This window comes from Miniopterus schreibersii, assembly GCF_964146895.1.
Source record: "Miniopterus schreibersii genome assembly, chromosome: 15".
Taxonomy (NCBI): Eukaryota; Metazoa; Chordata; class Mammalia; order Chiroptera; family Miniopteridae; genus Miniopterus; species Miniopterus schreibersii.
Window position 1 is genome coordinate 32,091,502 of NC_138115.1, and position 24,544 is coordinate 32,116,045.

The window sequence follows — 24,544 nt, forward strand, 5'->3', positions numbered from 1 at the left end:
TTTGGGAAATCATTTACTCTCTTTTGTGCCTTAGTTTCCTTATTTGTAAAATGGGAATAATAATAGTACCTATTGTTTGTTCATTGGTAGTTGTGAAGATAAAATCAATTAACATGTAATAATGACTGGTCTATAAGTGCTATATATATGTTATATTACTTTTTTTTTTTAATATATCTGTTGATTTCAGAGAGGAAGGGAGAGGGAGAGAGAGAGTTGAAACATCAGTGATGAGTCGTCATTGATGGGCTTCCCCCTGCATGCCCCTGACTGGGGATTGAGCCCACAACCCAGGCATGAGCCCTGACCAGGAATTGAACCTCCATCTCCTGGATCCTAGGTCAATGCTCAACCGCTGAGCCACACCCAGCAGGGCTGTTACATTACTTCAAAATCTTATTATTAAACCCATTTCTCGTAATGTATGTTCTAAGCATTTTCTCATGTCACTAAAAGTTCTTTGAAACCATAATTTAATAGATCAAAATATTCCATTGTATAGTTTAACCAAAATTTATTTAACTTTTCTGTTGTATGTTTAAATTTTTTTCTATCATATGTTATTTTGTTTCTGATTATTTTTTCAGACTGGAATTTGAAATTTTAACTGCTGGGTTAAAGAATAGGAATATATTTTTAAAATTCTTGACGCATTTAATATGCTTTTCAAAAAGATTGTATTTCCACTCCGATTAGCATTGTTTGACAGTTCTACACACTTCCAGTATGGATAGGCTTCAGTTAATCTTTGGCTCTTGATAGGGTAAAATGATAACCTGTTTTAGTCTAGTATATTTCTTTGCTTATTAGTGAAGGTAAAAAACTTTCATGTGTGTGTGCGCGTATACTTGTTAATACTTAAAAAAAATGTCCATTTACCTCCTTTGGTGTAACCATCCAGCCTGTTCTCTGTATCTTTGTGTCTGTTTTTATTTTTTATTCATTTGTTTCATGTTTATTTTTTTTTAGATTCTACATATAAGTGATATGGTATTTTCCAAAACTTTCTCATGTTGATTATGCATTCATATTTCTTATACTATGAATTTTTAATTTATTATTTTGGCCCATTTTTTGGATGGTGCTATGCTTTTCTTGTTGATATTTTTGAGGCTTTTATATATCTACAGGTGCCCCTTGGTGTTCCAGAATTTCTTGATCATTTGCCTTGGTGTGGGTCTTTTCATTTATTTTGCTGGGTAGGAAGTGCGATGTCTTCCTGACGACATTGTTGCTCAATATATTTGGTTTTCAATTAATATTATTGTTTTACTTAATGGCATTTGTACTTCCAGGTATAGCATACGTAATCATGTAACGTGTCTCTATTTCAGGTGTTGCTGCATATGTTGGCTGGCAGAGCTCCTCAATTCTCAAACCTTTGCTGCAACAAGGTCTTAGTGATGCTGAGGAATTTGTTATTGTGAAAGCTCTTAATGCCCTTACCTGTATGTGCCAGTTAGGGCTGCTACAAAAACCCCATGTGTATGAATTTGCCAGTGATATTGGTAAGTTTCTTCTGTATATAAATATGTACTCCTAGTATATTCTAATTTCACATAATACATTTCTTCTGTTGACTATTTATTTGGAAAATATTTTTGTATTTAGTAGCTTATAATTGGCATTTTATTTATCTGAAAAATAGATGTCCATCAATTTTTAAGCAAAATACATTATAAAGACAGTTTTTTTACCCCTCCTCTTAAATTTTGTAGAGGAAGTGACCCTGTTATTTCTAGTCATTCATTATAGGATGAACACATGGGATACTCATGTATCTTTAATTTAGCATCAAAATAAATTATTGTCTTTAGGTATAGAATAAATCCAGTGTGGTGGTACAACTTCTTGGATGGGGAACATCCTTAGAATGAATTGAATTTAGGACCAACTATGGGGAAAAAGCAAAAACCTTGCTGAGAAAAATTAAGTAAACAGTCATTTGTTGGCATTTAAAATTATTTGGCATTTTAAATTATTTAAAAGAACAGTTTTTAGTAACTTAGAATCACCTACTTCTACTTAAATGATAAACTGTTCACATCTCTCCATTAGCATAGTCTTTGATAGTGATTCTTATAGGGAATGGTGGTGGTGATGGTAATTATTATTTTTTTGGTAGTTTTTTCAAAAACTATACTCTTCCCACTTAGATATTCTGAATACTTGCCTTCCCCCGGGCTTGTCCCCCGATTATTGGTATGCATTGGGTGAAGAAAAGATTGAGCACATTCTTTCATAGGAAATCCTCTTGATTCTGGTTTCTTGTTTTTCTGAATGCATAAGGTTCTTTGTATCTATTAGCTACTTATTGATTCAGTAATGCTATATAACAGTCAACCACAAAATCCCTGTAAATGCTTCAGTAAATTTCTCATTGTGCACCTATAAGCTGTTTGCTTCAGGCTTTGCATCTCCAGACTGTCTGTGATGACTGTGATCCATCTGTCTCATTCTGAGGTTATGTTCTGGGTGATGGTAGATGCACCAGAGAGCAAGCCTAGCTATTCAGGCCTCTGCTTGTATTAATATCCCATTGGCCAGAGCAGATATTATTACTGAGCCAGAAGCATGAGTACAAGGCAAGAGTATGGTTGTATAATACAGATAGCATAAAGAATTGGGACCCATAATTCGGCCTTATACAGTGCCTAACTCCTGCCAGGTCATTTTGGGTTTAGTTACTTTTTGGAGGTTTTCCAGTCCTCGATTTCTCTGTTGTTAAAGGGAGAGTAACAGCCCTCCCTTGTTGGGTTTATCAGAGGCTGCAGGATGTTTATGAAATAATTAAAACCTCCATGTGCAGTTAAAAGAATTGGAATGGGAGAACTTTGGAGACATAATTTAAACAAATATTTTTCTCCTTCCCTTTTTTATACTATAAATAATATTAGGACATGACATTGTTTTTATTTTTCTATTGGCATGTATTTCTTATAAAATTAATATTCTCTAGATACTTCTATTTAATTTTTTAATTAAAATTTTTTTATTAATTTGAGAGAGAGAAACACTGATTTGTTGTTCCACTTATTTATGCATTCATTGGTTGATTCTTGTATGTGCCCTGAACAGGGATCGAACTCCCAACCTTGGTGAATGGGAATGGCACGCTAACACACTGAGCTCCCAGCCAGGGCCAAATTAATATCCTCTAAATGCTGGTGCTTCTGCATGCTCAGACCTAATATAAATGTTTTTATGTGTTTATTTTTTCGCTTTTAGAAGTTTGAATTTTATCCTAAATTTTCATTTAGTTGAAATCACTGGTTTTAGGTGTAGTATACAAAGTAGTTGAAAGGAGTGAAAAGACGTTCATTTACTTTTTTTGTCTAATCTCACGTTTTCTGTCTTTTAGTTTTCATTTATAATGCCTTGTGATGTATTAGATTTGATGAAACCTTTGTATTAAAAAGACTGTCAGGTGAAATTATTTCCTTGCTATGTAATGCTATGTCTTGGAAAAGAGACAGCTTATTTGTTTCTTTGCTCCTTATGTGGTAGATGATGTGTCCTTGGACTTCTTCAGGGAAGTGGGAGGGGGAGTAATAGTTTGCTATATAGCACTGGGACTTTTTAATGTCTCTAATAGTTTGTAATTTAGTCTTTCAAATGAGTAGATGCCCACCCATCTTCAGGCCTGATTAAAATTTAAATTCTATAAATTTAAATTCTCAGAAAGGAGATAGCTGTTTTTCTCCTTTTATGGTATTGTTGAGTTTTATGGTAGGGAATATTGTATCAGTATGTTCACTTGGTTGAGTTTAAGCCTCAGGATAATTGAGTATGTGAGAACACCTGATAGTAACATGTGCTATAATCTTTATTATCAGTTGTGTTATAAGGTGAAAATTTGTTTATCCTGATAGTTTGAAACTATTTATGAACCTCTACCTTTTTTTCCCTTCTTTAGCACCCTTTCTGTGTCATCCCAATCTATGGATACGCTATGGTGCTGTGGGATTTATCACAGTGGTAGCTCATCAGATAAACACAGCTGATGTGTATTGTAAACTGATGCCTTACCTTGACCCATATATTACTCAACCAATAATACAGGTAAGCATGTTTCAACTTGGAATCAATCCTTCCTCCAAACTTCACCATTTAAAAAAAAGGTCTAGAGAGTTCCTTTTTTATTTAAATTTTTAAAGATTTAAATTGGGCTAGAGCATTTTCAGATTCCGTTCAAGCTAGTTAATGAAACAATTTTGAAGGTGAGAAACACTCAAAAGACTATTATGTTATGTATCATGTAATGCATAATATAGCACCCAGTGGTTCATACTTTATTATGTGTAATGTTGTAAAGCATTTGCTCTTTAAGTGAAATATAGCAGAAATGTATATTGCTGGGCATGGGCAGGGTTGCAATCATTAGATTTTTAAAAAAGAAGAAATCAGAACCAAGTAGTGTTTAAAAAAAAAAAAGAAAATATGAAAAAGGCTTTTTCTAATTTATTATAAATTCTGACTTGACTAGACTCAGATGCTAACAATAAAAAGAAGACATACCTTAGCTCTTTAAAGGTCACGAGTATTCTTTTTCCTTCTAAGCAAAAATTGCAGATGTTCATACCTTGCATTTTTTAGAAAATAAATACCTGTGTTAACTTGACATAGGTTGTATCAAATTTGAAAATAACTGAACAAAATGTATTTTTGGTTGGTTCTTTTTATTTTTATGTTACAGATTGAAAGAAAACTTGTTCTACTCAGTGTTTTAAAAGAGCCAGTAAGTCGTTCTATATTTGATTATGCTTTGAGATCTAAAGATATTACAAGCTTGTTCAGACATCTTCACATGCGTCAGAAGAAACGAAATGGCTCTCTTCCTGATTGCCCTCCACCTGAGGATCCTGCCATAGCACAGCTTCTGAAGAAACTGCTCTCACAGGTTGTGCCACCTTTCTGAAATCTTACATTTAAATGCAAATTTCTTGTTTTTTCCCCCAATCCTCACCCAAGGACATGTTGAGAGAGAGAAAAAAAGAGAGAGAGAAAGAGAGAGGGAAACATCCTTCCGTACACTCCCCGACTGGGGATCAAATCCACAACCCAGGTATGTGTCCTGACTGGAAATCCAACTGGCAACCTTTTGGCGCATGGGATGACACTCGGCCAACTGAGCCACTCTGGTTGGGCTAAATGCAAATTTCATAAACACATTAAAGCATCCAGTTAGCTATTAATAACATTTTTGGTTGATTGGTTGCATAAGACTAAATAAGTAAGTAAATCTAGCAGGTGTTGTATGCATTTGCTTTGGCATCTAGGAGATACTAGGATGGTGATGAGTCATTGGGTTGAACTAAATAAGGAATCATGGGAGACTTAATAAGTTTCTTTTGTGATTACTGGCTATATAAATGAGGGAAAGAGTAGATGTAAGCTTAGATTTAAGTAATAGTCTTGATTCAGTTCCATATTTCACTAAAAATATAATGAAAATTAATTAAAAGAAACATGGCAAAGCACAGATGCAATCAGAAAATTTCTTTTTTATTTCAGTCCAAATTCAGAGAGTTCTCATGGCATGCAAACAGCTGCAATAACTGGGATTTATAATGCACCTTAAATTGCTTATACCAGTACTTTACAGCTATATTTTAAATGCCTCTGCATTTGGATCAATTAACAAATCTTGTTAGAATGAAGTAATCTTTTTATTACACTTGGCATTAGTAGGGCCTCTTTAGAAATACTAAGTCTAGATTCAGCATCCTGTTTTAAGAGGGATGTGTGGAACCTAGAGAATTCAAGATAGGGAAAAAAGATTAGAAATAAAGAATACAATTTTTGAATAAATGCTCCATGAGCCATAAAGCAAATTCTGAGAGACGACTTTAAGGATGGTCTTTAAGGTTTTGGTTAAGAGAATGCTTGTCAGTCACGTCTTGTGTAAGGAGAAAAGGTGATGAGGAAATGCTTGGGTTGCAGAGAGAGAACTTCATCAGTTAGGGGATGTAATCCTTTCCTCTTTTGTACTTGTCACTGAATATCCAGTACTGTTTGGTGCCCAAACGTTGGTTTGGGTGATAGAATATATGAACCAGGCTCTTGTGAGAGGCCAGTCAAGAACCATTTTGGTTCTTTTAGGTTTCAATTTTGCTGTAGGCTAGAGCTGCCTTTGAATATCCCTTCCAGGCCACTGGTTCTGTTTCCCATATATTAGGAGACTTAATTTGATGTGACTTGAATTGCCAAAGAGCTTTTTCTTTGGGTTTTCTTTCAACTTTGGCTCTTACAGCAGATGTATTTTATGTTTTAGAAAGCAAAATATGGAAAATTGGATAGTGAATCACATTTTTCTATTGTTTCTCCTAATTCTTATAAAAATATTTCAGCATGCAATAAAAACCACCCCAATTTAGATGTTTCTTTGGGCTTAGATGGTGTGATTTTTTGTATTTTTCTCTCTCTCCTGCAAATCTTGTATATTAAAAGCCTCTGTACTGAAATTTCCTTTTCATTGTAAGTCATTAGTTACTTCATGGAGCCACTCTGGCCTCTGTTTTTTCTTTTCACCTTGGTGTGGGTATAGGTTTTGCCACTGATGGTGAAAACAGGGAGGGGGGAAGGAGCAGATTCCATGCCTTGCAACTCCTACTGTTCTTCTCCCAGACCATCATTGCTGCTTCCTCAGTGCCAGTCTCCATGATGAAATCATTAAAACTGACTTCTAGTTATCTAAATGTTTCCTTGATGTGTATTCATTTGTTTGTAATTTATCCCCTCTTTTGTATGAGTGGGGAAAGAGAAACATGTAATCCACTGTTTCTGTTGTTTCTGTTAATAGTTTTAGGAGACTCCTAAGGGTTGAGTTCTCTGACAGTAGAAGGAAGAGCAGGCCAGAATTTCGAGGTCCTCAGGAGAACATCAGAAAAACACCAGCTTTCATTTTTCGAGCACCTGAGTCTACCACTCTAGTTGGTTCTGTCTATGGTTTCTGACTGTTCTTAAATGAGCTTGAACAATAGATATTATACCCATTTTATAGATAAGGAAACTAAGAATCAATGAAGGTAGTTAACTTGACTATGCTCACACAGTTCAGTAAGTTTCAAAGCAGAGATTTAAACCTAAACCTGTCTCACCCCAAAGCGCAGGCTCCTGCAGTGTGCCATCTTGCTTCTCAAAGTAAACAAAGGACAGGGAGCTAAGACTTAGAAGCCTGCGTAGGTTTTGTTTGGACTCACACAAAAGTTTGTGTGCAACTCACCTTTCTGCCTTCACTTCTTTTTGGTCTTTGCACTTCCTGAGTTTCTTGGGATTAATAATAGACTTGAGTCCTTGTTCCTAATGTCAGGGCAACAGAGGGGAAAAACATGTGGGAACTCTGAACACTCCCACAGAATTTATTTTACTTGGAACTACACTCTGAGATACATCATGGGTAAAATAGGCCTTTCTAGATCAGCCTGCCATTGTTTCTCTGGGAAAATGTGTTCAGAGTTCCAGATAATAGACTTAAAGTACACTTTTAGAACATTACCCATATGGAGGTTGAAATCTGTCCTCCAGATTTTCAATAGGACTTAGCATCTGGAGATGAGACATGGCTTGGCTGCTTTAGATAGATCTCACCCACAGAGCTCCCTGTGCTGTCCGTATCCATTTGGTCAGGCGCTAATACAGGATACAAATGGTTTCACTTTTTATTTACAAAGTGACAAGTACTTTACATTTTAAACGTTGTATTGATTTTTATTTCAGTGTTTTTTACTGTGTAGTATATATGCAAGGTGTAAAATTGAAGCGGTTGAGAAGATGGATAGTGTGCATATTTTCTTCCGTTCTTGGGCCCTTAGCCACACAGTTTCTTTCGCTATTGGGTGTGCGCTCTATGTTGTCGAGTGCTGAATTCCTTTCTATAGTGTTAGATTTATTCTCTTACAGTTAAGTTACTTGGAATCGGCTTGATTCTTTTAAGCCTTGTCTTTAAGCTTTGTTAGGACAGATTCAGAGCAACCTTTGGTTAATGACCAGTTTAGTCCAACTCCTGAGGACTTCTGAGGACATGGTGCTCTGTAGTAAGGGTTCTTTTTCCTCTGGCTGGTGGGAACATGAATGATTCCCACCCCTAAGTGAGGTCTGGGAATTTGTTTGGCTTACTGCTTTCTCGTTCTTTCCTGGCCTCAGGTAATACATTGTTCAGTACAGGCATACCTTGGAGACACTGTGGGTTCAGTCCAGACCATTGCAATAAAGCAAGTATTGCAATAAAGCTAGTCACACGAGTTTTTAGGTTTCCCAGCACATATAAAATTTATGTTCACACTATACTGTAATCTATTAAGTGTGCAATAGCATTGTGTCTAAAAAAATGTACACACCTTAATTAAAAAATACTTTATTGCTAAAAAATTGCTAGGCATTATTAGAGCCTTCAGTGAGTTGTAATTTTTTTGCTGTTAGAGGGTCTTGTCTCTATGCTGATGGCTCTTGACAGATTAGGGTGGTGGCTGTTGAAGGTTAGGGTTGGTTGTGCAATTTCTGAAAATAAGACGACAATGAAATTAGCCACATTGATTGTTCCTTTTACAAATGATTTCTGTGTAGCATGTGATGCTGTTTGATAGCATTTTGTCCATAATAGAACTTCTTTCAAAATCAGTGTCAATCCTCTCATACCCTACTTTATCAACTAATTTTACATAATCTAAATCCTTTGTCATTTCAACAATCTTCATAGCAGCTTCACCAGGAGTAGATTCTATCTCAAGAAACCACTTTCTTTGCTCATTCATAAGAAGCAATTTCTCATCCACTGAAGTTTTATGAGATTTCAGTAATTCAGTCACAGTTCAGGCTCACTTCTAATTCTAGTTCTCTGGCTATTTCCACCACATTTGCAGTTATTCCTTCACTGAAGTGTTGAACCCCTCAAAGTCATTCATGAGGGTTGGAATCAGCTTCTTCCAAACTCCTATTGATGTTGATATTTTTACTTGTCCCATGAACCACGAATGTTCTTTTTAAAAAAAAACTACTGATTTTTAGAGAGGACAGGAGAGTGAGAGTGAGAAATATCGATGTGAGTGCGCAAGATCGATTGGCTGCCTCCTGCACTCCCCCTACCAGGGATCGAGCCTACAACCTGGGCATGTGCCCTGACAGGAGTCAAACCTACCACTTTTTGCTGCACGAGGCGATGCTCCAACTAACTGAGCCACACTGGCCAGAGCACTTAGCAAAATATTTTTAAGGTTTCTCCATGTTGTGGCATTTATCAGTGCTCCAGTCCTTTTAGTGGCCCTTACAATGGCCCTCCTTTAGAGGTCTAAAACAGAGCTCTCCTCTGTCTCATGAACTAAAATAGAGACTAACAAAGAATGGAACTCTTACTATAGCTAAAAAATTGTCTACTTTAAGCATATTTTATGAGGAGAAGTGAAAGTAAATGAATTTCAGGTTAATATTACAAAAGTCATTCAAGTTTCTCTCTTGTGATTATTGTACTTTAATGCAATTTTATTTCTTAGCTTTCTGACTTTCTAGGGTTTGTCTTATTGTGACTGTGGATCGTGAACACTGCTTTAAACTAGTAGGATTCTACATTGAGGTCTTGGGAATTGCCATTTACATTTTATTAATTTTTTATTTGCATAATATAGACATTCTAGAGGATTCGGTGCATTGTTGAAAGTTAAGAAGAAAATGCAGAACTGTTCCATTTACCGGAGTACTTAAGTTGCACATTGGATTAATTATTTAAATTAATTATTTAGTATTTATTAGCTGTTAGTTTCAAGTATTCTAAGAGTCTTGGGTGGATTAACTTATAAAAAATTCATAATAACTTTTTCAGATAGGTGCTAGCAATTATCCTCATTTTATAGATAAATAAATAGAGGTACATAGAAATTGGGTATCTTGCCCAGGGTCACACAGGTAGTAAGTAATGGAGCTGGGATTTGAACCTAGGCAGTCTGACTCCAATTATAGTGTTACCCTAAAATGCTAGTGGGTGTGTTGCTCACATTTGCAGTTCGTGCCCCATACCTGTCAGTTCCTGAGGTGTGTAGAATATTTTCTATATCATACGTACAGTGTCTCATTTAATATTCCCAACACTTCTAGGAGCAAGGTGGATGTAGGTGTACTTTCTTTTGCTTAAATAGTGTATTTTCCGGATTTTTTTGTTTAGATATTAAACGTTTGTTTATTCAAAGTTATATATTAAAGATCTACTAGATATCAGCACTGCATTAAGTTCTTTGGAGATTTCAAACATGAATTATACTTGAATTCTCCCATTTAGAAAAATTGTTAAGTTGTAAATCATGATACAAAGTAGAAAGTACCCTAATGGAGAGAGAGTGTTCTGGGAGATCAGAGTAGTGAGATGTTTTTCTGTGTTAATACTTTTTCTCTTGCCTGCTGCTTGCTTCATTATGCTGACTCTTAGAATTTTAAATTGAGTGGTTTAACCCTTCAGTTCTCAGTCATTCTGAGGCCTATTTTTTTATTTGCAAAACTAACCTAGAACATGGTTTTATTTGATTTTAGGGAATGACAGAGGAAGAGGAAGACAAACTTTTGGCACTAAAAGACTTCATGATGAAATCTAACAAAGCAAAGGCCAATATAGTGGACCAGAGCCATCTTCATGATAGTAGTCAGAAAGGTGTAATTGACTTGGCAGCCTTGGGTATAACTGGGAGACAAGTAGATCTTGTTAAAACCAAGCAGGAACCAGATGACAAGCGAGGTTAGTACATTTGTGTGTGTGTGTGTCTGTGTGTGGTTAGCTTGTATTATTAGTTATTTCAGAAAGCTACTTTTTGCTAATTAGTAATAAAATAAAAGCCACATATTCCAGATACAGAACTTTCATATACAGGGAGTGACTCCATTATGCAGTAGGAAGATTTGGGGGAGGAAAAGTGGAGAAGTGAACTAACAGTTAAGAGATTAAGTAACCTCACAAAATCACGGCTCTGTATGTGTCAGAATCAGGATTCAAATCAAAGCCCGACTCTAAAGCCCTGCTGTTGGGATAAAATCATGTTGCCTCTGTGCAGCTGTGTGATTGAAGATGAAAATCTGTTTTTAATCCTTTAAACACTAACCCAAAGCAAATAGTCTGTGTAAAATGGGATAATGTTTTCTAGTTTATTAGTAAGTAATGCCTAGGGAATTGAAAATGATAGTCTTGTTATTAACAATGAAATACAAGAGAGTGGAGACCAGAGAAGCCTTAACCATTTGAAGCAGCAAGATTTAGAACTGTCAGCTTTTATAACGATGGCACTGACATTGGTTGCATGAGGTTTTTAAGATCTCCAGCCTTTTTCCCTTTACCCTGTTTGGAGATGTACTCACTTCTAAGTACGTACCTTTAAAATTTCCTCTATTCAGGTATCAGCTTATGAGGCCAGCTGATGAATTATATTTACAATAAACCTCTAACTTCCAAATTTGGGATAAAATATTTGCAACTTAATTATCAGTGGTTTGCATCCATAATAGGTAAAGCACTCATACAGATTAATAAGAAAAAGGCAAACATCCCCACAAGAAAAATAGTGAAGGATTTGAACAAACAACTGGTAGAAGAATAGAAATGCTTATGTTTGAAAAGGTAAATAAAGAAATTCGAATTAAAACAATGAGATGCCATTTTCTGCCTATGTGATTAGCATAGACTGATGATGCCTGGTGTTAAGAAGGGTGTAGGGAAATAGGTGTTTCATACACTGTAAATGAGACTGTAAATTGAATATATTCTTGTTAGAAGGCAGTTGTCCTTACTCTTTGACTCACTGTTTTCAGTTCCAGAAATGTCTTCTAAGAAAAACTGACATGCATGTGAAGAAATATGTATAAGAATGTTCTCAGTGAAAAAGAAATAATTGAAGTGTCCATTAATAGGGAATGGTGAAATAAATGTTCAACATTTAGTTTAGGAGAAAAAGCAAGTTGTGGAATGGTATCTGTTATTTTTGTATGGCAGTATATCATTAAGCTATATAGCTTATGAGATATACAAACTTATGGTGGTAATTCATGGTATGTTTTGGTAATGCTAGAACTTTGTTGCTTAATATACTTTTTGTAATTGGACAAAGACATAAAAAATATAAAGGATTTCTCATCTGTTTATGGTCAGTAGATAGTTGTATATCATTGATTTTTTAATTTCTTCTATTTTGACTTTGTTTTCCTAAGCAACCGCTACCGGAAATAGAGAGGTCATGCTTAGCAGTGTGGTCAGTGACATTTGGAAAAGTTGTTTTTATTATTGGTTCTTCAAATGAAGTGGTTACTTGAAGTGAGCTAGCCTTGGGAAGCAATTAGATCTAATTATTAACACCATTGAAAGTGCATCTGTTCCACCTGCCCTATGGATGAAGTGAGAGTTAATGAGTTGTTATATAAATATAAATACAAATATAAATGTAAATATATTGGAGATCATAAAGAACAAATAGGATTGGAAGTCCATTGCTGTCCCTCCCCTGCCATTAAAAAACAACAATGAAAGCACATACTGGTTCTAGAGGCTTTCTTCAGTCTATTCTGAATCTCTTTTTATAGCTAGAAAACATGTGAAACAAGACTCAAACGTAAATGAAGAATGGAAAAGCATGTTTGGGTCACTGGAACCACAGAACATCCCACAGGCCCTACCTAAGGGGAGTGACCAGGAGGTGGTTCAGGCTGGGAAGCCGCCTCGTTCTGAGTCCTCTGCTGGCATTTGTGTCCCCTTGTCAACTTCTCCGCAGGTACTGCCACCTGGGCAATAGTCTTCCTTTTATCTTTCACTATTCCACTATTTTGGATGTTTAAAGGTTGTGTACTGTATTGGAAAAATCAATATAGTGATTTGTCTGGAAGGGGGACATGTTTCTTTTTAAGACAGGCTTATGTTTAATTTTTATAGCCAAGGGGAAATCTAGTTATTGAAAGTGTCAAATAAGGTCTTGTTTTAGAGTATTCATCAATAAAGTGATCTGAAATTGTGATTGAAGACATTATGAACTGTGATTATAATTAGTGTGCAGTGAACCTTTAAATCTCCTTTTATTCTTCCTCTAACATAACATAGTTATAGATGTAAATAAGAAAAATACTTCTGGGAAGAAAAGTCCTAAGTTTGCCATGTGTGAAAATGTCATGATGATATAGATATATTTGAAATAAGTTTGTAATTTAAGGTAACTCTTCCCTAGACAGTCATATTTTAAATGAAAATATTAACTGAACAAACTGATAAAATTCTATTCTTTTCACTTAACTTAATGAGGGTTTTTGTTTAATGTTATTGCTACACTGATAATTTTTTTAAATGTAGAAGTTTGAAACTGTACTATTTGTGGTTAAACTTCATTTTAACTAGGTTTTCAGTGAAAACATGCATTGTATTTAAAATGGATTTAAAAATTGGTATATTAGTACAGACAAAAAACTGATGTAATGAATAAAGAGAACATAGGTACATTTTTATCATTAAATATACTTTGCTTATGACATAAATACCTGTAATTCTATTTGTTTTGCAGGTTCCAGAAATGACACACATCCAAAGTAGGAAACCAACAGTACAGGTTTTAAGCAGTACAATTTTACCGTCTACCTACCAGATTCGGATCACAACTTGTAAAACTGAGCTTCAGCAACTCATACAACAAAAGCGGGAGCAGTGCAATGCTGAGAGGATAGCTAAGCAGATGATGGAGAACGCTGAATGGGAGAGTAAACCACCACCACCTGGTAAAGTGCCATTGCTAGGGAGTTGTATTCCAGCCTAGGTGCTAAAGCCTAGAATCTAATGCAGGGTACTGATAATTAACTCCCAGGTAAAGGAAATCAGAACAGACTGTCACGTTGGAAGCCTAGAGGAAGAAGCAGTAAGTGAGAAATCAAAAGTCATTATTTGTGGAGTTTGGATCTTCTTAGCTGTAGGGGCAACTTGCAGTGTCTTGTTTAGGCCCCTTACTATTTTAGCCTGTCTGTGATCCATTTTCCCCATTTATCACGTTAGGTTTCACCTGCCTGCTTTCATGTCATGCCACTTTCTCATTGAACGTCAGGCTTCTTGGAGTATACTTCAACTTTTCATTTCTGAAGGATGTACATCTTAATTTTCTTTTAAAAAATGGTTAAAAAGAAGGTAATTATGGATATTTTGAAAAAATAAATCACCAATATCCCCACCATTTAACAGTTATCAACATTAAGATTTTGGGGGAATATTCCTGTATTCTGAGAAAATCTTAAAGAAATTTAGAGATATTTCAGATGAAAATGTGGCTAAACTATGATTATGACTTGTCCAGTTTGATGTGGTAGAGCTTGTGTTTGACATTAGGTTTGCAGATTTTGAAAAACATTTTTAATGAGTTTTTATGTACAGATTTTAATAAAAATTTATTTTGAAAACAGAGGAGAAATGCATAGTGTGCTTATGTGTAGAGATTAAAAATTATGTGAATTTCCATGGGCTTCTATTGTGAACTCAGGGAAACTGCTGGTAGAGATAAATGATTTAAAGATTTAGAAATTATTGTTAAGTGATAAGTGGCATGTCAAGTTATAAATTTGCTTATCGGAATAAATATCCTGGAATATTTAAGTTGGTTCTGTAATATAGTTCAATATTATTTACCAATCCTGCTTTAAAAAAACAAGTTGACCACAAGCTGTCTACTTATTTCATGATAGAATCTGTCTTTTTAAGCGGCATTTTGTACTTAAGTGGAGCTATATATTTTATACAGTAATCACAGAAAGGTGTCGAATTTTGTGGTTCAAGAAATGTGTGGTGACTGTCGGGCTCTGACTTTTTCCCCCCCCTACACTTGAGTTGCGTGAAATTGATTTTCTCTAGGGGGAAATGTTCAATCTATTCTGGGAGATTATCTGGACTTCATGGCCAAGTGTTTTTGATCATTTTTAAATCCAGCATATCTTCCTTAAAAATCATATCCAGCTGTTCTTCCCACACACATGGGCTAGAGATCCAAGGGGAAACATTGTATTTCTTATCTTAGAGTAAGCCAGGCTTGGAAGTAGTATTGGTTTCATTTTTGTTTCTTGGTAAAAAATAATTTCATCCTAAAATGACATTACTTTATTATTTTATTGGGCACAGTGCTAACTCATAATATAGTATGATCTCAGCATAGCTTTCTGTTTGGTTTTATTTTAAAATTGATTAATATTAAATATGATTAAATGTTGCATATAATATAGAGTTTTATTCATCAAACCTTAAAGACAGTTATGTGCAAGGACATGCTAGATACTGTGATTCAGAATGGATAAGACATAGTCTCGGCTTCAGAGAATTTATAATTTATTAGAGGAAATTAATCACACACAAAAAATACATAATAAAACATAAGGATATAGATGTCATAAAGAAAGTACTAGAAAATTAATGGGCATTCTGAGGCTGTAAATTATAATACCATTTTTACTAACATGTTGATACCATAGAATAAATGATTGCAGATAGAGAGGAAATCAACATTGAGTGTTTACCGTGGGCTTGGGACAATGTTAGATTCTTTATACATCTCATTTACCCATGCAGTGACTTTTTGCTTTAAGTAATATTTCCCTCTTTTTACATTTGAAGAAATGGAAGCTCAGAGAGTTTAAGTAAGTACCCTCAGGCCAGACATTTATGGTATGGTGGATCCGGGTCTTTGAGATTTTTCAGGCTCAGGTTGCCTTCCTAGCATCCGATTTCTCTCCGTCAGGATAGCCATTACCTCTTGCTAATGAGCAAGTAGTCAGGGTTTTTCTGGATAGCAATTGACTATTGTGCCTTCTTATACAGTGGAGACGGACTCCAGTCTTTCTAAGGTGATTTGAGCAACATTTAATTGCTATCTTGGATGTCTTAATAGATAATAGTATCTGTCATGGTCCAGTAGACCACTCTGTATTGTCTGTCTGTCGGGACTCTGTTTAGTTCTTACCATTGTTCTCATGCTGGTTGTTGGCAATTACAGGTTGGGGGTGATTACAGATTGTATTTATGAAGTAGTTTAAGACACACCTTTGCTTTTCCTTAGGGTGGCGTCCTAAAGGGCTACTAGTTGCACATCTTCATGAACACAAATCTGCTGTGAATCGAATTAGGGTCTCTGATGAACACTCACTTTTTGCAACATGTTCAAATGATGGTACAGTGAAAATCTGGAACAGTCAAAAGATGGAAGGGAAGACCACTACCACCAGGTAAAATATGCTTAGGAGAGTCAGTTTATTCATTCAGTTAATAGTGATTGATTGCTTATATTGTGTGTAATAGGTGTTGTCTTTGGTGCTAGGGATACAGCAATGATAAATGGGCAAAAATACATTTTCTGTGGGAGGTGATAGACAGTAAACAGTGTAAGTAAAACATACAGTATGTTAGATGGCAAAACATGAAGAAAAATATAGCAGGGAAGAGGGATAGGGAATGCAGTAGGGCAGAATTTTAAATAAGTTGGCCAGAGAACACCTCAGAGAAATGTCATTTGAGGAGAGCTGAAAAAGGTGAGGGACAGAGGCGTGTGGATATCTTGGGGATTTCAAAAGCCCTGAGGTAGGAAGATGTTTGGCATGTTTGAGGAACAGCAGGAAGAAAGGTGTGTTGGCTGGAGCAGACTGAAAGAGAGGGAGGAACAAGAGGGGCCAGATTGCATAGGGCCTTGTGGGCTGTTGTAAAGGACTTTGACTCTGACTCTCCCAGAAACAGGGAGCCTTTGGAGGGTTTCGAGCAGAGGAGAGACACAATCTGAATTAGGTTGTTGAGGACAGACTGAAGAGGGACAGAACAGAAGCAATTAGGCCTTTATAGTAATTCAAGCCATCGGTGGGGGTATTGGGAAGCGATCAGATTCTGGATGTATTTTGATGGTAGAGCCAACTCGATTTGTTGAATGGATTAGATGGAATATGAGCAAGGGAAAAAAATGATGGAATGGCTAGCTATGCAAGGAAAACACATGCTACCATTGCCCCACTGTTAATGATGAAAATGGAGATAACTTATGACGTGAAATACCAAACACTTTAAAATGATGTGACTTTGATGTGGGATTATAAGAAGTATTTTAGATTTGTACTTCTTTATAGTTATGTCCTTACTTTATATGCATTCTGTTTGCCACCCCACCTCCTCACCCCAGTTCCCCCATTCCCATCAAGTCTGCCATATTCATATTTTGTACCTAGTTTGGTCTGAGTCTGAAAGGAAAAGTAGTAGAAATTAAAATTGAATCTTATGTACATAAAATGATGTGGGGAATATGGTGCTTTTTTTGTTATCAGTTCATTGACCATATAAGTGACAAAATAGTCAGATGACAAAATATCTTTGATAAGTAAAAGCTGACTCCTTACCACTCTGATACAATTTCGTGCTGTTAGTTTATTTTTTTTAAAGAGCCCTATATTTTCACACCATACTTCATTGTTGTTTTTATACTCATTCTGTCGTGGAATTGCATTGGTCAGAACATAAATCAAAAACTGACAAAAGATTCCTCACTCTGTGTAGCAAATTTTTGTCAACATTTTATTATGAAATTTTCAAACCTACAAGAGAAGTTGAAAGAGTCTCACAGTGAACATCCTTGTACTTGCCATGTAGATTCTATAATTAATAATTCTATATTTTTTATGTTATAATTCTCCATCTTCCTATCAATTCATCTCTTAAAAATCTATTTCAAAGTAAGTTGTAATCATCAGTAAACTTCCCCTAAAACCTGCTTTCATACCATTAACTGGAGCTCAATATTTGTTTATAGTTTTTTTCTTCCCTTTTTTGGCATACAATTCATGTAATGAAGTACACAGATCTAAGTGAACCATTCCACGAGTTTTAACAAATACACCTGCGAAACTTAAACTGCTCTAGAGATACAGAACATAAGCATCACACTAGACTGTTCCCCTCATAGTCCTCCACATACAGCCCCTGCCTCCCCCCTGCTTACCACCATTTTAAAAAATTTCAACCATTGTTATTAGCATTTTTATAAATATTTTAAACATCTCTGCTGATAATTACTTTCCAAATGGTTCTTTGTTATCATCATCATCATCATCATTTGCATTTATTGTCCCTTTTATTAGAAGGATAAGTTTAATTGACGTGAGTAAACTTCTCAAGAACTTGGAATTATCTGTTAGCTTTGCAAAACCTCACTTGTTAATTTCCAAAAGATTTTTATCACAGAGCAGTGCTTTCTGTATCCCAGTGTCATGTTGTAGGCAGTGGTATCCAAGTGTCACATTTCAGACAGTGCTTTCCCAGAAAATGTGGCAATTTAGCTGACTGTACAGTCTTAGGGGAATTTTATGATGATTAGGCGATTGTATTTCCCCTGGATGCATCTGCTCTTTTGCTTTGCCATTAACACCTGCTCTCTTGCTGTTGAGTGCAGTAGGCATTGGCTTAGAGGTGCTTCATTCCAGGTCCGGGATGGGAACAGAATGTGTTGCTTTCATCACATGAGGGGAGAAGAAGGCCACTGTTGTTGCCAGAACCAACTGGGAAGCAGCTGCGGATGGGATGAAGCAGTAAAGCTGATGTGTTTTCTTAGGAAATGTGACTGGTATATTCTGACTACTGAGGCATTTCCCCTATGTATTATGTTGGCTGGCTGACTACCCACTTCCCAGTTCTAACTTTCTGATTGAATTATGATTGGTGATTCAGGCCACCTGGATCTTGGCTCTGCCATTTTCTTATTTGATTTATACTTTTAGTTTGTCCCTTGAGTACTGCTGCTTGAAAGTTGCTGTTTTTTTTAACTTTCACATACATTTTTTCAACATAATCCTTTCTAGTATTCTAGATTATCCTTTCCATATATGCTTTGCTTCTTCTGCCTTATTTTCACCCATTTAGCTTCTCAATTTAATGGAGATTGGTGCTTTTGGTACTTGTTGAATTTGATGATAAAACATCTAAGTAGAGTTTTGGTCCAATGAAGAATTGAAACAGTTGAGGGGTATGCAAGAAAGTTATCAGTTTTAAAGTTACTATTTTGGAGTCACTGGTAGTGCTGAAAGTCAAAGTTTTTGAGTTGTACAGCTACTCTGAAGAAAAGGGAGTGTAAAGGGTTATAAAGACCTGAGAAGGCCTGAGACCTGAATCTTAGAAAATTAAATTTTAGGGATGGAAAGAGAGGGGTCAGAAAGGAGAGATTAGAAACCATTTAAGTTATATTAGACTTCTATGGAAGGTAGAGTTTTAAGAAAAGGACTTCTTTGTAGCTCTCAAATGCAATAAAAAAGCCAAGTAACATACAAACCTAACCTAGTAAGGCCATTGGACATTCCCATACAGTGCCTTTAGTGGGATGTAGTTGATCTGTTCATCATTCCTGAAGGCCTTTTTGACATTATGTATCACAAGCCTTTATGCTAAGGAAATCGCTATCCATATGCTAAGGAAATCGCTAAGAACAAACTCAGCGATTTAGAGTTCTTTTATAAAAACTTTAAAATAAAATATGTTTTTATTGATTTTTAGAGAGAGAGGAAAGGAGAGGGATAGAGAGAACCATGAATGAGAGAGAAACATTGATGGGCTGCCTCCTGCACACCCCTCACTGGGGATCACTGCAACCCTGGCATGTGCCCTGACCGGGAACCGAACTGGTGACCTCTTGGTGCATGGGTTGACACTCAACCACTGAGCCACACCGGCTGGGCTAGAGATTTAGTTTTAAGGCTGTTTAGATTGTCTTTCTTTATAATAGTAGAAAGTGAGAGGCAAACTAAAGGTTTAGCAGTAGGAGTGAAATTGGATAAATAAGTGATGGTGCAAGTATAAAACTTATGCTGTGGAAATAAAATTTTTGATATGAAATATAAAAAGTAGGTTTAAGGAGAGCATGTAAGGTTTCTATTTTTGGAATGACAGTAAGGACTTCTAAAAATCTGCTCCTCCCACAAAAACAATGAGTACACTGGCAAAAGACTATCGAAATCAACTTTTTCAGAACTCTGTGTATTAACTAAAGTCCTGCATCAATCCAAAGAGTGTTATTCAAGAAAAACAGCTGATGCTCAGAACAGTGAGCCATGTGGTCCCATAACTATAGTAGCCCCATGAAAACAAGCAGCTCAGTAACCACTCGGGTGATAAAGCCTTGGAATCCCCAAGAGCCCCATTTCCAGAGAATTTTCACTATTTGACCTTTCTGACAGCTTGCTGCTGAAAAGCTCCATTCTCAGTGTCTATGTTTATTTGATCTGACTTATACCTTGTTCTTTGAGAAAAACTCCAGCCCCAGGATGTTAGTCAAAATTATCAGTGCTATTTGTTTAACATTGCACCTGTTCAAGGTGGTATTATCAGTTGTAACTAACAAGAGGCTGACAGAAAACTTAAAAGGAACAGCTAGGGAATGAAATGTCCATGGGGCTTTTGAAAAGTTTGGATTTATTTATGGTTGCCTGTAAGGCCACAAGCAGATGTGCACATGCCCAAGAGAGAACTGAGAAGACCCTGAGTTCTCACCTCTGGTTGATCTTGAGAGACTCTGTACAAGCAGGAAATGAAAGATAAGGCAGAGTTGTGAACTGCCTTGTTGAAGTTGTGCCACAACACAGACACACAGAGCCTCAGCAAAGGAACACTCAGTTCAAGGCATACATGGAAACGTCTGTCCAGTCATTAGTTGACAACTAATTTATCTGAACAAAGACTTCAGAAGCCACAGAGGCCACACATTTTAGAAAGAATACAGACTTTATAGACTTAGTACAGGAAAGTCACTAATAAATAGCAACAACATTGGAATTTTATTTTCAAAGTTGATACATATTAATTAGAATGTCCAGTTTTGAACAGAAAATTACAAGCAAGGCAAAGAAGCAGAAAAGTATGGCCTATACACAGGGAAAGAAAGCAGTCAGTGGAAATTGTACCTCAGTAATCCCAGACATTGGACTTACTATATGAAGAATTTAAATTTGCTATTAAAATACGTTCAAAGAATTAACAGAAACCTTGTCTAAAGAATTAAAAGTATGTGAAAAATGTTTCAGCAAATAGTGTCCATAAGGATAGAAATGGTAAATATAAATTCTAGAGTTGAAAAGTATAACTGAAGTGAAAAATTCACTTAAGAGGCTTCACAGCAGATTTCAACTGGCAAGAAGAAAACAGGGACTTAAAGATAGAGCAGTAAACTCTAGAGACACAGAGTAGGTTAAGTGGCTTGACCAAGATCATATAGGTTGTCAGTAGTAGAACTCAGCTCATTGCTTCCATGCCAGTGGTTTTCCTGCTGTGCCAGGCTGTGCCTTGGGGATTGTAGAGTAATTGAAGGGTGTATGAGTAGGGTTTAAGGTGTTGCAGGAGTGGACGGAGAACTGGGTCAGGACCACAAGCATGAGAGTTCCCATTGGAAAGGAGAATGGACAGTCTTTCTATAACAGAAGTGTGTGAGGATGGCCATTTGAAAATATCAGAAGGTGATTTTGTACCAGTGCTTTTGAGGGGGTTTTTGTTTTTCTTACGAGCTCAAGGAGATGCAGTGGACCTCAAAGTAGTATTTATTTTGTTAATGTCACGTGGATGTTTAATATTAGCAATAATAATGCTCTTGTGGCCTTTCAGAAATGCAATCTTATTTTTCCTTCCTGCAGATCTATTCTTACATACAGCCGAATTGGAGGACATGTCAAGACTCTCACATTCTGCCAGGGTTCCCACTACTTGGCCATAGCGTCTGATAATGGTGCTGTCCAGCTTCTTGGAATTGAGGCTAATAAGCTGCCCAAGTCTCCTAAAATTCATCCTCTACAAAGCAGGTATCTATATTTTTTGTTTTTATAACTGCATTTAGTGCCCTAGGGGAGTTTAGCCCTCCCTCTCCAATGTAGTTTGGATCAACTGAGGGCTTATTACATTGCACTTTTTTTTTTTAAGCACATGAAATAAAGCTGTGTTTCTAACTCAGATCTATCACTTGGAGTTTTAGAAAACTATGTCTGAATGTTTTATTTTCTGCCAGTTTGTGAAAAGATCAGAAGGGCAACCAACTTTGAACTTGAGGTTCATCCCAGTCTGGAACGTATCTGAGTAATCTAATTATCAGTTACATCTTCTCAGTTATCCAAAGCGGAACTCTGGCTGCCCAATTTTGAGAACATGAGTGTTCTTCATTAAAGAAAACTCCAAGCCGTGTTAGCTGTTGTCACTTGGCATTAAAACCTCTGGAGTTGATGGGAACATGGAGTGTAGCTTTTCTTCAGATGATCAGCTTATCATTTTAAAACAAAATACTCGCTGGTTTTATTTAAGAATTTCCTTCACTGCTTATAAATTTAAACACTACAGATTAAACACTTGCAAAATAAGATAAAGATAAAGCAGAAGGATTTTTCAACTGACTGGTATGCTACACAGAGGATTCCAAAGACCAATAAAATATGCCGTGCTCTCTAAGGAACCTATAGTCTGGTGGGAGAACAGATGATTTCACTGAAGTGGGATAATGTGTCACATTACAGGGACAGGGATTCAGTGTGTAGGGAATAGGGAAGAAGGCCTGGAGGAGGTGAGACCGTGTAAGTGAGCTGGCCGAAGTAGGGCATGGCAGGCAGAGGCGGTGGGCCTGTGGGGAGAAAGCAGAATGAGCAGGTGCTTGTAGGTAAGAGGATTATGAGTCCTGGCCATTGGGATAACTAAGGCAGAAAAGGGTGTCTGTTGGATCACCCAGGTTTTTATTACTTGTTTGCATTGTAGTGTGTGTGTGTTTTCCTCGGCAATTAAAAATGTATTATTTTTGACACAATCACTAACAGATTTGGGCAGCTTTTGTCCAGGATGTATTATATATGGCCTTTAACTAAAAAAACACTATCAGCCAGTTTTCTTTAAAATTCTTTCAACAGAGGATGACTGTACAGCAGTGTACCTATTGAGCTCCATGTAAAGTAACAAAGAACTATTGGCAAAGTGTGTTGTGTGGTGACTGTGCTGGCGGGACACACCCTCGGACACGCTCTTTCTGTGCATGGATCCCTCTCAGCTCACAGTGCTTTTTGCTATGAATGCTACTGTCTTTTCTCTGACCACCCACCCACCAGCTACCTAGATTGGCAGATTGTGCCGGGATATTTAGATTTCACTGTGCCTGACAGCAGTGTGTTCCAGAGAAACGTTTCCATGACTCCTTTTTTTCTCTTTTTTATTTGTTTGCTTCATTCAATGACATCAGTGCTTATCATGGCTCTTAATAATTAGAATTTGTGACACCTTCTCATGTTTTATTTGGCATTTGGACTTTCATCATCGCTTTAGGGGGAATATAGTTTGTAATAGAATGTTTGTGAATATAATTATTTATCTAAGACAGGGGTCAGCAAACTACAGCCTGCCGTATGGCCTGTAAACTAAGAAAGATTTCTGCATTTTCAAAGGGTTGTAAAAAAATAAAATAAAGAACATGCAGTAGAGACGCATGTGACTTGCAAAGCCTAAAATATTTACTGTGTGGCTCCTTACAGAAAATGTCTGCTGACTCTTGATCTAAGAGATAAAACTAAATTAGTGTGTGCAAAAGCATATGTACGAATAAAGGAGGCTGGGCAGTAAGTTTGATATTATTTTTAGTTTAAAAATGCCTAAGCTTAAAAAACAGTTATACCCATGTAATGGACTACTACATAAAAAGGAATAAAAAGGCATCAGTAATATTTTATTACTTTTATTATCAGTAATAAAAAGGAGTAAACTGTTGACTCATGCAATAACATGGATGAATCTTAAAATCCTTTTTTCTAATGTATGAAGTCAGAACTAAAAGGCTATATATTGTATGTTTCCAATTATATGGCATTCTGGGAAACAAAATTATAAGGAGGAAAACAGATCAGTGGGTTGCCACAGGTTGGGGTAGGGGTTGACTACAAAGGGCCTTCACAGTATAATTTTGGGGTGTGAAATTGTTCTCTGTGGCTCTGTGGTAGAACATAAGTGGCTATTCATTTGCTATTTTTAAAAAATTATATATTTACATAGGATGTTTATACACAAGCTGTGTACCACAGAAAGTGAAATTTATTATATCTAAATTAAAAAATAAATAACAAGAGTATTGGGTAATAACTCAGAGCATAATACAAATATCCATGAGTCCATACTGATATAAATAAGTAAATGAACAAATAAATTAATGTAGAAGTGACAATTCTTATAGAAGGCTTCTAATCCCTAAGTGTAGAAGGAGTGAGGGAAATAGAAAAGTCACCTTTAGAACACCATAGGCAATTCCCCTAAATACTGAGTCGTTATAAATGGAAAAATAGCAAGTTAAAGTGGAGAATCCTGGTAGATACCACCTTAGCCAAGTGATCAAGGTTAATATCACCAATAATACATACTAACATCAGATATCTCCTCATCTCTGCACTGAGAAGGGCATGTCACTTCTGTGGTCTCTTTCCCAATAAGGCAGAAAAGAAACTCAGTCTGTGAGAACACATGAGGCAAACCCAAATGGAGGGACATCGTGTAAAATAGCCCATTAGTAGTCTTCCAAAAAAAGGTCATGAAAGAAAATGA

General features: G+C 36.3%; 1 protein-coding gene across 1 annotated transcript in view; it reads left to right on the forward strand.

The window, feature by feature from the left end:
• PIK3R4 (phosphoinositide-3-kinase regulatory subunit 4) overlaps positions 1–24,544 on the forward strand; it is a 50,713-nt gene that overhangs the window by 16,863 nt on the left and 9,306 nt on the right. Inside the window, exons 8-15 of the mRNA XM_081159338.1 lie at positions 1,335–1,508; positions 3,917–4,062; positions 4,697–4,900; positions 10,516–10,717; positions 12,547–12,734; positions 13,512–13,722; positions 16,035–16,200; positions 21,622–21,786. Coding sequence (XP_081015464.1) covers positions 1,335–1,508; positions 3,917–4,062; positions 4,697–4,900; positions 10,516–10,717; positions 12,547–12,734; positions 13,512–13,722; positions 16,035–16,200; positions 21,622–21,786 — 1,456 coding nt within the window. The remainder of the gene's footprint in view (positions 1–1,334; positions 1,509–3,916; positions 4,063–4,696; positions 4,901–10,515; positions 10,718–12,546; positions 12,735–13,511; positions 13,723–16,034; positions 16,201–21,621; positions 21,787–24,544) is intronic.